This window comes from Giraffa tippelskirchi, chromosome 8 (assembly GCF_054371585.1).
Source record: "Giraffa tippelskirchi isolate mGirTip1 chromosome 8, T2T-mGirTip1v1.2.pri, whole genome shotgun sequence".
Classification (NCBI taxonomy): Eukaryota; Metazoa; Chordata; class Mammalia; order Artiodactyla; family Giraffidae; genus Giraffa; species Giraffa tippelskirchi.
In genome coordinates this window covers 96,411,105-96,430,234 of record NC_137282.1, presented here as the reverse complement: position 1 = coordinate 96,430,234, position 19,130 = coordinate 96,411,105, and the positions used below count along the sequence as shown (strand labels likewise).

General features: G+C 37.5%; 1 protein-coding gene across 6 annotated transcripts in view; it reads right to left on the bottom strand.

The window, feature by feature from the left end:
- Positions 1 to 668: 668 nt before the first annotated feature.
- MAP3K1 (mitogen-activated protein kinase kinase kinase 1) overlaps positions 669 to 19,130 on the bottom strand; it is a 77,526-nt gene continuing 59,064 nt past the window's right edge. For 5 of the 6 annotated variants that reach the window (XM_081517924.1, XM_081517919.1, XM_081517923.1 and 2 more), the window contains 10 exons: positions 13,362 to 13,483; positions 11,653 to 11,744; positions 11,200 to 11,389; positions 9,612 to 10,884; positions 8,757 to 8,909; positions 7,895 to 8,057; positions 6,646 to 6,777; positions 5,497 to 5,639; positions 4,763 to 4,894; positions 669 to 3,242 (listed from right to left, as the gene is read on the bottom strand). In XM_081517924.1, coding sequence (XP_081374050.1) covers positions 3,093 to 3,242; positions 4,763 to 4,894; positions 5,497 to 5,639; positions 6,646 to 6,777; positions 7,895 to 8,057; positions 8,757 to 8,909; positions 9,612 to 10,884; positions 11,200 to 11,389; positions 11,653 to 11,744; positions 13,362 to 13,483 — 2,550 coding nt within the window. In that variant the 3' untranslated portion in view covers positions 669 to 3,092. The remainder of the gene's footprint in view (positions 3,243 to 4,762; positions 4,895 to 5,496; positions 5,640 to 6,645; positions 6,778 to 7,894; positions 8,058 to 8,756; positions 8,910 to 9,611; positions 10,885 to 11,199; positions 11,390 to 11,652; positions 11,745 to 13,361; positions 13,484 to 19,130) is intronic. The other variant, XM_081517920.1, reaches the window with a different exon arrangement.

The window sequence follows — 19,130 nt, the reverse complement described above, 5'->3', positions numbered from 1 at the left end:
CACACACACACACACACACACACACACACACACACACACACACACACACACACACACACACACACACACACACACACCCCAGGTGTGCAGGAACCAGAAAAATCAGTGTTTGGCAACCAACCAAAGTAATAATTCAGGTAAGACAGCTAAAGTTGGATAAATAGCAACATATTGATTTAGTCTCAAAGTATCAACTCTACAAAATAATATAAAGGTAGATATTAATTATAAAGGGCAAGAGTACTGTGGTGAAGCCTGTCAGATCATCCAGTTTACATCAACAGCAAGGAGACAAACTGACTTGTATGCCTCCTGATGTGAGACACTGAAAAGAACATGGCCTGCATCACCTCTGAGATGTTCCTGTCACAGATGCTCACTCCGAACCGAAGCACGTGGAAGCACTGAATGGAAACTGAACGACTTATAAAACAATAAATTAAGGTGCGAAGGTCAAGGAAGAAGGAAGAGTTCTGGATTGACTGGGACTCAAGAAACATAACTAAGAACAAAGCTGATCTTGGTTTGGATCCTTTTGTTGTAATAGAGGATATAACCTGAGTGGGTGGGGCTTTTGAGAGTGAATGGTATACGGGAGTGCTTTGTGGTATTCCTAGGACTCTTTTTTTAAGAATGGAATTATTCCAAAATAAATAAAAGTAACAACCTTTGTTCAAAAACTTTTATTTACTATAAAGACAAAACACCAAAATAGGTACAAATACTATAAAATTGGTTCAATGGGGTAAAAATTTTAATTAAAATATCTTTGATATATTTAAAATAACAAAGAATACATTTAAGCCAAATTTTCTTAACCCAGAGATTCTTTTTTGTAACATTTGCTTACACAGTAAGGTGCTAATAGAAGTTAGCCCTTAAGCCCTGGAAGTCTTAGGAATCATAGTCATACAGCAAATATAATTTCATTGTGAAAGTGAACTTTGGTAGAAGAAAAATCTATAGGACACCTGAGGTAGTAGAAACTGGGATAAACAGCAGTAGACGTTATTTACAACTTGAGTACCAAATAACATTAAGAACACAAAAATAATTACACATTACAATTTTCAGTCCAGCTTTGATCCAAAGAAAATAAGAATATTACATCACATTTGCATTGAAAACAAAACAAAAAACAAAACACCACAATTACCAGCAAGCTGAGGGAACTGCAAACAAACTCAAACAATGGATTCTGACATCTAGAGGCAGTTTGAGTTTGAAATGTGGTGGGCATGGTGGTCTACAAAGTAATACTGATTAGCTGAGGTTCCTCAGTTTATACAGTTTACATCTCTGTCAGACACAGTATTAATCTGACCAATGATCTTCCAGTACATAAAATGGCAAGAGTGCATCCTTTAAAGCTTGCACATGCGAGACTTGGAAACAATCTTATTAGAACTGTGAAAATTCTAAAGTAGTCAAAAAAAAAAAGGAAATAACAACACATTTAGAGCTACCAAACTTCACATTTCAGTACTATTTTTAACTCTTCAAATATTGCCAATCTTCCAACCAAAGGAATGTAAAATTTCACTAAGAAACACATTCATTTATATAAAAAAAAAACTGCCCTGTAAACTTATCTTGTAACTTATTTTACTTCCAATTTGTGTTGTACATTTAAAATGTACTCTATATATAGCTTATTTAGCTTATCCTGAGTCTTTGAGAATAACCAATTCTATTTAACTCGGCAACAATTCAACTGGCTTCTGAAGAGTTAAAACTGAACATCTCAAAAAGTTGTATTAAATACTTAAATCAGTACTTGATTTAAAAAACTCACAGAAAAAGGGTAAAAGAGCTGCCATTTTCCTTCAGGATTCCATGCATCTGAATTCAGTTCAGATAAAAACCATTAAGAGAACTGTGCAAAATCCAACGAATTAGTGCGTAAATGAAATTTCAATGTCACTTTTCTTTCTGAAAATATTTTCCAAGTTTGAAGCAAATTTATTGTTTGGAAACACTTGTTTGTAGTTGCATAATTAAATTAATTTTTCTTTAGGTATCTCTCAGCCAAGCCTACTGTAAAGAGATGATACATGGTGGAAGGAAAATAGCAGTTAACATTATCAGTGGTGATGATGAATGATGGATTATTACATACAGAGTAAGACCTAAATGGTGTGAAGTTTCCTACTAAAGAAACATAATTATAAAATTCAAATACATTTCAAGGTCATCTTGATCTTGGTTGTGAGCTGCATCACAGAGAACATTTGATTTTCACTTAATTTATATTTAACCTGCATGAGAAGAGCAGTGACTGACTCAGTGAAGGTAGTATTTTATCATATTCCAATTTTAAAAACAAAGTTTTAAAATCGTATTTTAAAAAAACTCTTGCAACAGCAAGATATTTAATAAACTCTAGTTCACATCTAGTTCTACTTTTTTTGTGTGTGGTTTGAAAAGGTCACCTTTCCCTGAATATTAAACAAAAATGAAGGTGAAATGAAAGTATAGAACCGTAATTTCCAAAAACGAAATGAATGGGCCAACAGTAAAATGCACAATGAACCACAACTGCCCGGCATTAAAAAAAAAAAAGGTCAACTGTGGGTCATAAAGAAGTTGTCAACTTTTAAAAATATATTTATTTACTGCTACTTATAGCATATTCTGACCTAAAAGAGGCAGATACTGACACAGCCAGTGACCAAAAAAAAACAACAGAACTGCAGAACCCCCTGCTTGTGATCACAATATGAAATGGAAGAATAATTGAAACATTAAAATAGATCCTGAGCCCCTCAGCTGCTAATATTGCTGAAAAAGTGCTCCAAAAAATTATGCTCTGTTCATTAGTCATGCAGACTTCACTGCTTTCCTGTTTACTAAGGGCCAGTTCTTTGAAAGGCACGGTTTACAGTTTCTGCACAAATTGTGGACTTTTGCATACTAAGCTTAGGTACAATTCATGATTTGTCAATCACATACTTAGGTAAGGGTTCCCCACTGATCTCGTTCATAGCTGTTCAGTGGCATGAAGACCGGCAGATCATCAACGTGGTTCCCCACAAAAGTTCTTTTCTCTTGTTGAGCATCCTGTCTCTGTAACAGTTTATTTGTATAATTGGCTACCACGTAGTACGGAAGACTGGATGCTTCAGTAGCTCTCTTGATGGAGGTCTGTCCTGAGGTTGAAGTTCTAAACAACGAAGAGCCACATCTCGTAAACCAGGAGACAAATGTGAAGGAATTGATGGGGCAGTAGTTGCACTGGCAATCTAAGAGAAAACACTAGTGTTAAAGCGCTCCAGAACTAGTGCTTTTGATACAGAAGTACTCGTGCATATATTTCATAACCTATGCATCCTATACAGAGGAATTAAAACAGAAGTGGGTGGACTTTTTCCTAATAAGGTGTCTATGGTAAAACTCATGAACTTGACCAAATACTTCCTGATGAGATGGGAGTTGCAGTCCTCTTTATTGTCTCAAATGAACAAGGCCAAGGTGCATCAAAATGATTAGGCAGGCATTCACTAAAATCATGGAGAAGGCAATGGTACCCCACTCCAGTACTCTTGCCTGGAAAATCCCATGGACAGAGGAGCCTGGTAGGCTACGGTCCATGGGGTCGCTGGGAGTCGGACACGACTGAGCGACTTCACTTCCACTTTTCCCTTTCATGAACTGAAGAAGGAAATGGCAACCCACTCCAGTATTCTTGCCTGGAGAATCCCAGGGACGGCAGAGCCTGGTGGGCTGCCGTCTATGGGGTCACACAGAGTCGGACACGACTGAAGAGACTTAGCAGCAGCAGCACTAAAATCAATTCTGCTTTCCTCATATTCTCCAAAATGGTTTGTCCTCTTTGCTTCATTGCACATTTTCTGTGTTTGTTTGTTTGATTGTTTTAGCACAGAGAGCTACTCAGAGTAAGACTAAACCTGGCCAGTCAATTGAGTACATCAGAAACACAACTGCACTGATTTTCTTCTCCCCAGGTGATTGAGGAAATTTTACAAGAATGGGGAGACCTGGAGGAGGTTACGGCAGGTGAGAGGTGCTGGGGGTCAGCTTGGAGGACTTACACTAGCCACTCAGCAACAGAGGTGATTGTGGTTTAAGTGCTTTACTCAGGCCCAGAGGTAATTCTGTTTATCCTCATAAGGTGATACGAATAATTAATGAAGTAGGTGTTGTTATTACACCCATTTTATAAACAAGAAAACAGAGGACAGGCAGAATAATTTTCCTTCTCACATAGCTATTAAAGGATGGAACCAGGTCTGTACGACTCCAAAGCCCAAGCTTTTAAACAAGCAAAGGTCTAACTCAAATGCTAAAAACTGAATCATTACATTACTCTCTGGTGGAAATGGAAAAAGTGAATTTGAGAGTTGTCAGTTCTGTAGAACAGCCTTGGCCTCTGCCTCAGGTATGAACTTTTTAAATACAGGAAATAATAAATTTAAAAATTTGTGACAGTACAATACATGAAGAGCTTCCAGTATTTTAATTTAAAAGTTTGATGTGTGTGTGTGTGTATGTATATACAGGTACATATTTCACCCAGGAGCAATGATTCAGTATCTGCTAATTCAGTGTTCACAGTGCCTTTATAAAGCATGAGAACTGACTGTTCATGCTGCCAACATTCACTGCACCATATCAACTCCTAGATACACATATACTTATTTCTAAGAAGATATGCTTTCATGTTAGATTGATAGTGAAGAAGAATCCATGAAAATTTGCCTGTTGCCAACTTTAGCAGAAGTCATTTTTATCTCATGATTACCTTAAATATCAAAGCAAGATGATTGGAGTGTTTTTCTGCATTCCAAGGTGGTTTAGCACACGCCATCTCTATAATAGCACAGCCAACACTCCATACATCACAGCTCCTACCATACTGCTGACCTCTTAGGACCTAAAATAAAGCAGAGTTAACTTGGAAACGTGACTCACTACAAAGAGAGAAAGCCATTCTTTATTTATGGGTCCTAGTTTTTCTACTTCATAGCAAAACAGGGGTACAAAGAGCAATTCCATAGACTATCTGGGATTTTATTAATAAGCTTAATTTCCCATCTGGCACAAATATGTTTTGGAAAACTGAGCTTTTGAAGCAGTCATGTCAGAATTTCAAAGTCGCCTCAGTACACTTAGTAAACTCAAGAGGACAACTAGTGATCACTGTGTATGAACATGAAGAGCTCTGAACACAATGGAAGAGACCGAGTTCAGAACACATTTATTTTATATGTACTTTAGGTTTGCCAGAAAACAACTACTATAAATTATCCAATAATTCTTTGTTAGAAATAGGTTTTAAAAGATTTGCTTAAAGGCTATGGAAAGGTAGGGATTAAGGGCCTGAAAATCAAGGATATCATCAAAACCTTCGTTTTAGGGCTGTAGACTTCCAATTAGTAAGTACATACAGGATAACACTGCAAAACCATTTGGTGTTATGCTGCCACACCGAGCTCCAGAATATTTTCTTTCATCACACGCAGAGTTGCTTCTCACCTCAGGTGCCATAAATGCAATTGTCCCCAATAACTGTCCCTGAAACTCTCCTGCACCAGTTCCTTTTGATGCCAGCCTGGCTGCAGCTCCAAAATCAGCAATTCTCAGTCTCTGACCTGTGCTGTCAATGAGCAAATTGGCACCTGCCAACAGAAACAGCAAATAATCTTCTATGTTAAAAAACAACAGATTAAAAACTCAGTAAAATGCTACTAATGAAATAGGACAATGACACAAAGACCGCATGTCAGAGAAATCTACTCTTCTTCCCAATTCACTTCATTAGTAAAGGTACATAGTTCTCCGCAATGTAAAATAAATAAAATCCAAAGCCTCAGAGGGAAAATGGGGCAAAACATCAAGGCATTAGGAATAAAAGCAGAGATTTTGTGAAACTTTAGTGTTAAGCCTTTAATTTTTTTCCTAACAAAATCTTTCCTCAGAGCTCTATTTTTAGTGTAGTTTACACTTTTGAGACAAAGTTCTGTTTAAACATACTGACCTAGATAGACCAATTCAGACTTTATACTGTAATTTCATAATTATAGCTTAATAAAAAAATTAATGTTATAAAAAGGCATTCATGTCAGAAAGCCAAGTTGCTTTTTTTTTTTGGCCATGCCACCCAGCTTACAAGATCTCGGTTCCCCATCTATGGATTGAACCCAGGCCCCGGCAGTGAAAGTGTGATGTTCTAACCACTGTACTGCCAGGGAATTTCCCAAAGTTGTTTTTAATAAACCAAACTGCAACAGATTTGAGAGGCACTTTCTTAAAAGAAGTTTATAATATCCCAGTTATTTTAAATAAAACCAAGAACAGAAACCTTTGGGGAAGCAGTATATCATGAGACCAAGATGGGGGAATCAGAGACCTGTATTTTGTACTTGGTTTGCTACCAATTAGCCATAAGACTGTGTAAAAGTCACAGCTTAAGGAAGGCAGTATGTATTATCTTGAAAGTTCTTTTCACTTCTAGTAATTCTAGTGATTTACTTAGAAGAAATTTGAGTACTCAGGAGGGATTTGGAGGAAAAAACCCCATAGTGGAGCTCAAGTTAGAAACTATCAACAAAGGTCCAAGTTTTAAAGTGACATTTGTTTTCTGCTTACTGGTAATAAGCAGACAGTAATGAAGTAAATTCTTACCTTTGACATCTCTGTGAATGATCTGGTTTTCATGGAGATATGAAAGGCCACGAAGTAATTGCTCAGTATAGTTAATAACTACCGACTCCTTGAAGGCTCCATATTTACTGAGCAAATGAGCCACAGATCCCCCTAAACATGTAATAATAATAATTAATCATACATTTAAGCCAAAATTAAATTATTATACTTTGATTATATAAGCTTGCAATGCATGAGCTCACATTCACATTTGAAATATTAAATTTATCATCTGCATCAGAAGTGAAACTGATTTAAAAACACATCCCAGTAATCTTAAAGTCTATCAATTAGGAGACATTTTCATGGAATCCACATGAACTGGTTTTCTGGAAAGTCAAGATTTCAGAAACCTTTAAAAGTTAACAATTTTGGATGGAACTATTTCTCATATGTACAATTCACCTCTCTTTTTGACCAAGATACACAAAATGCCTTTCTTAAATACTTAAATAAACAGTGAAATACTTAAGTAAAAAGAATGGGAGGAGCCAGAAGAACCCAGAATTAGGCTTCCTATCTCACTATTTACCATCTATGACCTGGGACAAGTCACAAACTCAATAAGCCTCTTCTAGAAGTATTTATAGTCAACACATATACAACCATCAATTACCTACAACCAACATCAGAGAATATAGTAAAGAACTGATTTGTAAACAGAAACACACTCTTCAAACACAAAAGATCTAAGAAGTTAAACCAAGCACTTACGTACTCATTACACCCCAAGTCATTTATTTTACTGTATATATATTTTACTGTATTATGCTGTGTAATATAGAATAAAACTCAGTCTGTTAAAGTAGATGACAAGGTTTAACTTTACGCTTCAGTGCTAGCATACTTGTAAGTTTTAAAAGCTGTATCTTAATTTTATTTTTATAGTTATGTTGAAATATCTCATAAATCTATCCAATTAAAGATGGCCAACTGGACATATATGGATCTTATCATAGAAGGTTTGAACAATTATTCCTATAGAACAATGGCACACAATCATTTTAAATAAGACACACTGTAAAAGGTAATGAATATTTCATTTATATTTAAATAAAAGACAAAATATTTACAGTTTCTACAACTGTACTATGTTTGGGCAATTTGCTTTTAGAAACCTAAACTATTTAATAAAATAAGTGTTCATTAAACTGTTTTTCCTAAATTTAATATCAAGCAAAAGTTAAATCTATGTATTACTCTTCTCTGATTTAAAACATGAACATACCTGCCATCCATTCAATGAAGAGATTATAATTGCTCTTCTCACACGTGGCTCCCAACATCCTAATGATGTTTGGATGATTCAGATGGCTCATCATTCTTATCTCTTCTCTTAATGCTTCTACTACTTCTTCTTGCTCAGAAGATGTATTTCTGACATATGTCACCTGTTTCAATAAACACATTTATATAAAGTTCTGAATCCTGATGAATTTTCATTTATAATTTTCACTAACAATCTGATCTAAAATGGACAAACCCAAATTAGCTTATATATCAATAGGAGACTGCATTTATTATGCTCATGGATGCAATGTAGATACTTTTTTTAAAAAAACAAGTCAGAAGTCTTATGAAGACTCTATCTTAAGTGCAGCAAAATATCAGGAGATTTGATAAAAGGCTGGGGCACAGCTACTCTTTCAAAACTGTCTGAAAACAGACTAAAAAATGAGAAAAGACCAATCATAAGAACCAACGTGACTTGAAAATGAAAACTTGACTGTTATCATATATTGGTGAGCATGCTCATTATAAAGAGTAAACCACAGAGACCACAAGGTGACACTGCACCAGTAACTTGGCTGAAGGGAGGATAAGACCAGACCTCTAATAAATATAAACAAGCACAAATAAGAAACACAACTTTTGTAATGCCCATCTGGATACTGCATCTTTGTGGTAATCGTGCTTCAACTTTCAAACAAACTCATGATGCTTTTGGTGCCCTGGCAACATCTACTTTTGAAATTTAGGTTTCTGAGAACTTAAAGAACTAAAATATATACACATGGGGATATATCCTTTGTTTTTTTACTTACTCATTTTTGTGATTTTAATCATTTATAAGCTCACTAGACATTTACCTGTTTAACAGCCATTAAAGTTCCAGTTCCCACATCTTGAGCCTGATAACAAGAAGAGAATGCACCAAGGCCTATCTGCTGACCTTTCAGCCATTCACTGTCTTCTCTATAAGGCTGTTTTGCTTTGGTATGTCCTGGTAGAGTCTCTGGTGTCTACATAATAAATGAAAGCAATCTTTTTACTGTTAAGAGTATGAGTTTGTGAAATTAGCCTAGCAAAATATTACTCTTGTATAGTCTGGCTTCCCAAATCACCTATAAACTTGACCTCTGAATGGACAGTGTTGGTAACCAATGTCAAATGCATAAGTGATTCACCACTGTAGAATCAACCAGAAGTGCCTCTGAAATAGGCAACAAGTATTTCTGCAAGGAGATCCAACCAGTCCATCCTAAAGATCAGTCCTGGGTGTTCACTGGAAGGACTGATGTTGAAGCTGAAACTCCCATGCTTTGGCCACCTGATGCGAAGAGCTGACTCATTGGAAAAGACCCTGATGCTGGGAAAGATTGAGGGCAGGAAGAGAAGGGGACGACAGAGGATGAGATGGTTGGATGGCATCACTGACTCGATGGACATGGGTTTGGGTAAACTCCGGGAGTTGGTGATGGACAGGGAGGCCTGGGGTGCAGTGATTCATGGGGTCGCAAAGAGTCGGACACGACTGAGCGACTGAACTGAACTGAACTGATTTTTGTTCAAGCAGTGACACAAAAATTGTTGTACAATTAATTCTATGTGAAAAACCTGCTTCTTATAGTTAACTCACATTAGAAGCCATATTTCTGAACTAGATTTATTTTATTGTATGGTCCAAGGAAACTCTCTAACCACTTAAAAGACTCCATACTTACATCTTGTTGAATAATGATGATATCTTCTCCATTTTCAACCTGTAGTTGAGGAACTATGGGGAGGGCATCCTGAGATGCTGACATTGCCATGGCAATTGCTAAAGCTTCTTCTTCTTCAGCTTCCATCTTTTCTTTGCACTTTTGATTATGATTCACATCATCTTTGTAGGTATCATCATTTTCATCTTTTTCAGGAGAGAGCACAGCAACTTCTGACTTAAAAGTTACTGTTGTGTCACTTGAAGGCATAGACGCTTCAAGAAGGTCCTCAATACTGGAGTTGAGCTCTGTATTGACATCTAATCTGCATTTCTCTTCTACTGGGGTGAATACTGTCTCGTCACTGGGTATAACAGCATTACTACTATTGCCAAAGCTGTCATCACATTTGGAACTACTGTTCAAATCAAGTGTCATGCTATTTTTTGAGGCATCTCCCTGTTTACTTGTATTACTTGGGGTAGGTCGAGATGGCTTTGGCCTGTGTATATTACTGGAGGGCAGGGGTCTTGACTGAGTGAAGATTGGGGAAAGTTTATCTGAGTCTTTGTTTTCGGAACAGTTTCTCTGGAATTGTAAAGAAAACTTGCGCTGTGTTTGAGGAGATGCAGAAGGCATTTTGCAGGGAACAAACCCCTGAGGTCTCTGCTTAGAGAGATCTGTCCCGGTGGCAGGTGGTACAGATGGGGCTGATGAAGAAGGGGTTGACAAGGCTGGGAACATTAACTGGGAATGAGGAGATACAGGAGAGGCGTTCAGACACTGACTGTGGGGTCTGCCTTTTGTTTGAACCATTGGCTTTGGTTGCTCCATTGTTGTTGAACTAGGAAGTCCTACTGAAATGTTGGCCAGTCGGTCAGAAATGTCCTCTGAACTGGCACTCAACTTTGTAGCACACAGTCCTTTTCCAGTTTTCTCTAAATGGTCCGTGCGTTCAAATGAACTATTGTCCATGGCTTCTAGATAGCTGTTAGGGGCAGATGCCTGCAAAAAGTGGTCATGTCGACCATCCAAAGTGTCTTCTACGCCCAGCTGAATGGCCTCAGCAATTTCCACCTCGTCTGCAATAGCCATCAAACGACGCCGCATCCTGGTAAAATGAGTGGAACTAGAAACATTCAGCATTTCTAACAGTTTTGAAAATACATGGGGTACTGCAGTAACCATTCTTGCAGAACTCAAATATATCCTTCGGGAGAGTTTACCAACCATTGAGTGGGAATTATCAATGGACTGCAAAGCAAAGGTCAGGAGGGACAGCAGCTTCTTATACCTGAAAGAAAAAGCACACTCAATTATGAAACAAGTTAAAATTACTGCAAAATATATAGAAATAAAATGGTACTAATTTACAGCTTTTACATTAAAAAAAAAAAACTGCTTCAGTATAAAAGATCTATATATTTTAAATAGCCTAGACCTTAGGTGTTTGTCAATCAAATATTAAAGTATTAGTAACCCATATGTGCTATGTAGTTTCTGAGTCTTTCATTAACCTAAAATGTGTCCTTCTTGGATAGGTATCGGCGGGGGTGGGATGGGATAGGTAAGAAGAGGAAAAGAAATACATTTTCAGAAGAAAAATTACCTGACTTCAACAGGCTCAGCTTGTGAAATATCAGTACTGACAATATGAGGGTAAAATTCAGCAGGAAATTCCAATAGCAGTCTATCTATGAGACAAAGCCGGCCGAGGAGTTCTTGCCAGTTGTTTGATTCAGTTTGGTTTCCAAGAATACAATTTAAGACATAATCAACACCACCAATACCAATGGATCCTACAAAAAGGAAAGCAAAGATAACTGAAAAATAGTGATATTAAAACCTAAAAACATGATCCAATTAAGTTTAATAAAAATATTCTGAATTATATTAATTTCAAGAATTTGTTTCAGATTAATTCCTATTTTTAATGTTAGCTGACCAAGTCAATTTATAAAATTACTTCAAAATCCTGCAACTGCCATATTAGAGATGAGATTAGACCGTCTAAGGAAAATGATAAAATATGCTATATTAATTTTAAGTGAAAAGTTATTACCAGCTTTAAGTATTTCTCTGCCAACTGCCAACTCTCCTGCTTGGCCTTTGCACAATTCCAATAGCGTTGATATAGACAGCTGACTTGTGCGACTAAAAATGAAAGGAAGCAACATCAGGCTTGAGTCTTGGATAAAATATATATTAAAAGGAGAGTAGTAATGTAATGCCATGTGAAAAGGTGGGAAAAAATGTTTTTCAGGACTGTCACTAAAATCGCATTATTGATGTCACTGTAAGTCATAATATTTATTATTAGGTCTAATTCCATAAATTTTACCTTATCCTCTATGTTACACACAGAATCTTCACTACTGGTTCTTACACATCAAGTATTAATTTACATATCAAACTATATAAAAGGCTTATTTTCATTATCATATATTGTTAAAATAAGAAAGAAGATTCTGACATTTTGATTTCTGGATTTTCACTAAGAACTGTTAAATTAAAAACAAAATCTTCCCATCTAAAACTTTATATTCTTTTTATATAGCCAGAGTGACTTTTAAATATCATAAAATCTCTTTACCATATTTCTTATAATGTTCAGTCATTCAAGTGACCAGACAAACAACCTAACGTTAGAATTTCAGAGTGGACAACAAAACTTTTGCTATAAAAGCACTGACATTCTCAGGGGAAAAAAAAAAAAACAAAACCCAAAACCATATAATATTAAGAAATGAAATGATTTTTCTAGGCATTTTACAAATATGTTAATTTTTCTCAGATATTTATAGTATTCTCTCCAAGCAACAAGAAAACCTCTAATTCTTACAATGTGTAGTTTTGTGCAGAGAGACAATGGAGGGAAAAGACAGACTTCAAGAGATGACAAACAAGTCAAAGTTAAATGCTTAAATTTTGAGACCCTCTATAGACTGTCGTGTGATTTAGGGAGGAAGACAGGGTTGGCCTGGAAGAGCTCCAAAAGGAGGTAATTGCAGGGGCAAACTAAGGGAGTCAATGCTTCTAACCACCTGGGATCTGCTGGGACACGAAGAGATTAGAACTGCCAAATGTGTTGACTGTGGCTATGCTTTTTGTATGAAAAATGGTCTTTTCCTCCCACTTTATGGAAAGGGGAAAAAAAGGAGAGAGAGAGAGAAAGAACCAGTGGTCTAATAAAAGCATAGCTTGTCATGTTTCTTATCACCATACCTCATATTTCTCTACTTTGTATTTATACCTCCCATTAGGGCTATTCTGTCCCTTGCTGATTTTTAAGGATATTGCAGGGATATATAGAGTTATTGTTATTTGACATAAACTGTCATAGAATAAAATTCCATCACAAAGAAAATAATGAAATTTTTTTAATCTTTTTTTTCAGTCCTGATAATACAAACCATGTGTAATAATTTTATTGGTTCCTATCCTGTGTAACTCATTCTCTAAAATGAGATTATACCTCATATATCAGCTATTCTTATTAACTGGATTTCAGTTTTAAGAATATTACTTTAAAAGAGAATCACAATAATGTGGAGGTCCATGCAGTTTGTTATCCTGTTTTTTACCTGCCATTAGTTCTTCTTTCTAGTCCTTAAGAGCTTTAAACATTACATGTTAATTTCAAATCTCACATTAGAAAACAATACTCAAGGCTTCATTTAATAAGCATGTATCCTACACTCAGCAGGTGTGAGGCTCCGTGCTAGGTTTTAAGACAAGAGGGTTTGAATCAGTCCATTAACAAGGCCTTACCTATTGACGTCTGCACACTTGACTAGGATGGTGTCTACCACTGGCCGGAGAAGTCTCTGCAGTTTGATTCTTTCTGCCAGACTATGGCAAGGAGTATATACTAGCATGGCTCTCAACGTTTTCTGGGGGAAGAAGACTGAAGGTCAGTTTAACTACACTTAAAAAGCATCAGAGACAATGGTCTAATCTGAGACATTTTGAGAAATAAAATAATGATAGGAATAGATTATGACCCATAAATAAGAATCCATGAGTTGATACAAATAAAAATGAGAACTCTCAACTATTTCTGTAATTTTTAAATGTCTGAATTAATTTCAAAATCGTTATTTTAAAAGAAAGTGAGAAAAGGAGCCAATCTGAAAGAACCCCCAATGGCTAAAGCTGGAATAATTCGGGCAACAAAGTAAATGATGATAGTACTGAATTATAACCCAAAGAATAATATAAATACCCATAAGTCTATGGTGACAAATAAAAAACTGAATAAATATATAAATGAGAAAAGACAGCTCTTCTTCATAAAAGAGTTACAATTAAATAATACAGAAGGAATATGGCAAAGAGAAAATCATCATTAGGACACCACAGTAATGACTGCTGTAGGCAAGATTCACTAACAAATGCTAAACTCTGTGGCTAGAAACAGGATTTACATAGTCTCAAAGTATCTGCCCCAAGACACTTACTAACAGTGAATTCACAGCACACAATAGACATCACCTTAAGCAAGTGATGAAGGATGATGGCATCACCAACTGTGAGACATTGATGTGATGCACCCCGATACTGATGCACTGAGAAGGGCACATCACCTCTGGTGTTCTTGTAAAAAATGCATAATGTGATCATGAGAAAATACCAGATAAAACCAAACTGAGGGACATTCTTCAAAATAACTGGCCAATGCACTTCAAAAGTGTCAAGGTATGCACAAGACAAGGAAAGATTGAGGGACTGTCCCAGATGGGAAGAGATTAAGGGGGCCTGATAACCAAATGACATGTGAGATTGTGGACTGGATCCTAGAAGAGAAAAAAGACATTAATGGAAAACCTGATGAAATGTGAGTAAAGTCTGTGGTTTAGCTGTCAAGGACACAGTTGGGACAACTGGGGATATTTGAATATGGGCTTTATAGTACATAATCATATTGTTACTAATGCTAACTTTACAGAGCTTGCTGACTGCATTGTGGTTATACAGGATAATGTATCTGTTCTTAAGAGATACACACTAGAGTATTAGAAGTGAAATGTCATGATGCATACACACAACTTTCAAATGGTTCAGCAAAAAATTATATATAGAGAGAGATGAGAAGGGAAAACAAAGAAGGGCAAGAGGGAGGGGAGAGAGGGAAAGGAGAGCTCTAAGGGCAGGAACCACACCTGCCCCCACGGTATCTGGCACACTAAGTAACCGTAGAGGAATCAGAATACAGTCTCAGGCCCCCTCTACTCTAGGAGCTCACAAATGCACTGGGACACCATCTGAACTTGGTAATAAACAACCGGATAGTAAGGCAGTATACCAAACAGTCAAGTATATCTGAAGCTTTATGCTGGAAAACAGTAAGAAGCAAGAAGTAAAAAGTTGAGCCAAGAACACGGGTCTTTATTCTACAGCATGCTGGTCTTTATTCTATAGTATTCTGTAGGATGCTGGGTCCCTCAAGATGCTAACATGAAAAACAGACCATGGTAAGATAAATGTGGGAGATAATGCATCTTATGCCATGATTAGATCCCTGATGTATATTAACTTATGAAGGTTCCTAGAAGCCTTACAGTGAACAGACGCATTTAACCTCATGTAACTCTGTGCTAACCAATTTTAACTGAATACAGACTTGTTCTTTGGGGAACTTCTCATAACCCGGCCAGACTTCTACAGAATATGCTTTAGGAAATGCTGTTGAAGAAACAGAAACCTCTAAAGGTTTCTGAGCTGGGGAATAAAGCAGCATTTAAGGAATAATGATGGCCACTATATTCAACGCTATTACAATGCACTAGACATTATGGTTAGAGGTTTCTGTTTCAAACCTGAGAGATAAATATTTTCATTATTTTATAGGTGAGAAAGCTAAATTTAAGAGTCCTAAAGTTACACTGCCAGCACACTGGAGAATGGGAATTTGAATCAAGTTGTCTCTGGGTTTGACAATACATCCATACTGCTTAGGCTAGTCCCAGTTTAACTAGCAATTATTCAGGTATTCCAGTTGGGGTGACAAATTATGAGTTCACTCCATTTTGACGCTAAACTAATGTTCATAACCCTATGCCATACTGCAATTCAAAAAGAAGATTTTATAGGCATAGTTGTTAGAGGATGGATTAGAAAAAGATTAAGAGTGGAAGCTTCCAGGTGGCGCTAGTGGCAAAGAACCAGACTGCCAATGGAGGAGACATAAGAGACTCTGGTTCCATCCCTGGGTCGGCAAGATCCCCTGGAGGAAGGCACAGCAACTGACTCCAGTGTTCTTGCCTGGAGAATCCCATGGACAGAGGAGCCTAGAGGGCTACAGTCCATTGGGTCGCAAAGAATCAGACAAGACTGAAGTGACTTAGCATGCATGGAAGAGTGGAAGCAGAGAGATGAATGAGTTTTCAAAAGATCAGGTAAGAATTATTCTAAAGCAGTGGTTCTGAACTGCAGGCAGTTTCAACCCTCAGGAGACATTCAACAATGCTTGGAGACACTGCTGGTTGTTATGACTAAGGAGAGGAGAGGGTTGCCACTGCTATGTAGTGGGTAAAGACCAGGAATGTTGCTAAACATCCTATGATGCATAAGATGCCTGTCTCAATGTCAGTAAGTGTGGAGGTTGAGAAACTCTGCTCTAAAGATGTACATACTCATACTTTCAGCCTACAAAATTACAAACAGAACAGCCTCCTTGTCATTCTATCTCACTATGAAACACAACTTCCAACAGATTAAACTAGAAAAACAACTCAGTAATTTATGTCACAGAATCCTCTTTTGTGAAAACGTTTCTGAATTTCCATACAATGTTTATTAAAAATCAGCTCTTAATGTCTACTAATACCAAATTTTAGAAAAAACCAAAGGTAACTTTGGTTACTTTGCTACCTCATAAAATATTTTTAATATAGTCATGTATAAGGTAAGGCAAATAAAGATATGAACAGCTAGCTACTGCTACTTTACAACAGCATATAAGAAAACTTGACCAGATTAAAATAAGTAAAATCCAAGTGATGATGCTAAATGGAAAATTGCAATTTCCTGGGATTATAAAATAAAAACAAAATTTGGATTTTCCTAAATCAAATTATGTTCAGTTCAGTTGCTCAGCCGTGTCCGACTCTTTGCGACCCCATGAACCGCAGCATGCCAGGCCTCTCTGTCCATCACCAACTCCTGGAGTCCACCCACACCCATATCCATCCAGTTGATGATGCCATCCAGCCATCTCATCCTCTGTCGTCACCTTCTCCTCCTGCCCTTAATGCTACCCAGCATCAGGGTCTTTTCAAATGAGTCAGCTCTTCGCATCAGGTGGCCAAAGTATTGGAGTTTCAGCTTCAACATCAGTCCCTCCAATGAACACCCAGTCCTTTAGGAAGGACTGGTTGGATCTCCTTGCAGTCCAAGGGACTCTCAAGAGTCTTCTCCAACACCACAGTTCAAAAGCATCAATTCTTCTGCACTCAGCTTTCTTTATAGTCCAACTCTCATATCCATACATGACCACTGGAAAAACCATAGCCTTGACTAGACAGGCCATTGTTGGCAAAATAATGTCTCTGCTTTTTAATATGTTGTCTAGGTTGGTCATAACTTTCCTTCCAAGGAGTAAGAGTCTTTTAATTTCATGGCTGCAATCACCATCTGCAGTGATTTTGGAGCACAGAAAAATAAAGTCAGCTACTGTTTCCACTGTTCCCCATCTATCTGCCATGAAGTGATGGGACCGGATGCCATGATCTTAGTTTTCTGAATGCTGAGCTTTAAGCCAACTTTTTCACTCTCCTCTTTCACTTTCATCAAGAGGCTCTTTAGTTCTTCTTCACTTTCTGCCATAAGGGTGGTGTCATCCGCATATCTGAGGTTATTATTTCTCCCGGCAATCTTGATTCCAGCTTGTGCTTCCTCCGGCCCAGCATTTCTCATGATATACTCTGCATATAAGTTAAATAAGCAGAGTGACAATATACCGCCTTGACATACTCCTTTTCCTATTTGGAACCAGTCTGTTGTTCCATGTCCAGTTCTAACTGTTGCTTCCTGACCTGCAGACAGGTTTCTCAAGAGGCAGGTCAGATGGTCTGGTATTCCCATCTCTTTCAGAATTTTCCACAGTTTATTGTGATCCACACAGTCAAAGGCTTTGGCATAGTCGATAAAGCAGAAATAGATGTTTTTCTGGAACTCTCTTGCTTTTTTGATGATCCAGCGGATGTTGGCAACTTGATCTCTGGTTCCTCTGCCTTTTCTAAAACCAGCTTGAACATCTGGAAGTTCACAGTTCACATATTGCTGAAGCCTGGCTTGGAGAATTTTAAGCATTACTTTACTAGTGTGTGAGATGAGTGCAATTGTGTGGTAGTTTGAGCATTCTTTGGCACTGCCTTTCTTTGGGATTGGAATGAAAACTGACCTTTTCCAGTCCTGTGGCCACTTCTGAGATTTTCAAATTTGCTGGCATATTGAGTGCAGCACTTTCACAGCGTCATCTTTCAGGATTTGAAATAGCTCCACTGGAATTCCATCACCTCCACTAGCTTTGTTCACAGTGATGCTTCCTAAGGCCCACTTGACTTCACATTCCAGGATGTCTGGCTCTAGGTGAGTGATCACACCATAGTGGTTATCTGGGTCGTGAAGATCTTTTTTGTACAGTTCTTCTGTGTATTCTTGCCACCTCTTAATATCTTCTGCTTCTGTTAGGTCCATACCATTTTTGTCCTTTATTGAGCCCATCTTTACATGAAATGTTCCCTTGGTATCTCTAGTTTTCTTGAAGAGATCTCTAGTCTTTCCCATTCTATTGTTTTCCTCTATTTCTTTGCATTGATCACTGAGGAAGGCTTTCTTATCTCTCCTTGCTATTCTTTGAAACTCTGCATTCAAATGGGTATATCTTTCCTTTTCTCCTTTGCTTTGCACTTCCCGTCTTTTCACAGCTATTTGTAAGGCCTCCTCACACAGCCATTTTGCTTTTTTGCATTTCTTTTTCTTGGGGATGGTCTTGATTCCTGTCTCCTATACAATGTCATGAACCTCCAGCCATAGTTCATCAGGTATTCTATCAGATCTAGTCCTTTAAATCTATTTCTCACTTCCACTGTATAGTCATAAGGGATTTGATTTAGGTCATACCTGAATGGTCTAGTGGTTTTCTCCACTTTCTTCAATTTCAGTCTGAATTTGGCAGTAAGCAGTTCATGATCTGAGCCACAGTCAGCTCCTGGTCTTGTTTTTGCTGACTGTATAGAGCTTCTTCATCTTTGGCTGCAAAGAATATAATCAATCTGATTTCGGTGTCGACCATCTGGTGATGCCCATGTGTAGAGTCTTCTCTTGTGTTGTTGGAAGAGGGTGTTTGCTATGACCAGTGCATTCTCTTGGCAGAACTCTATTAGCCTTTGCCTTGCTTCATTCTGTACTCCAAGCCCAAATTTGCCTGTTACGCCAGGTGTTTCTTAACTTCCTACTTTTGCATTCCAGGCCCCTATAATGAAAAGGACATCTTTTTTGGGTGTTAGTTCTAGATGGTCTTGTAGGTCTTCATAG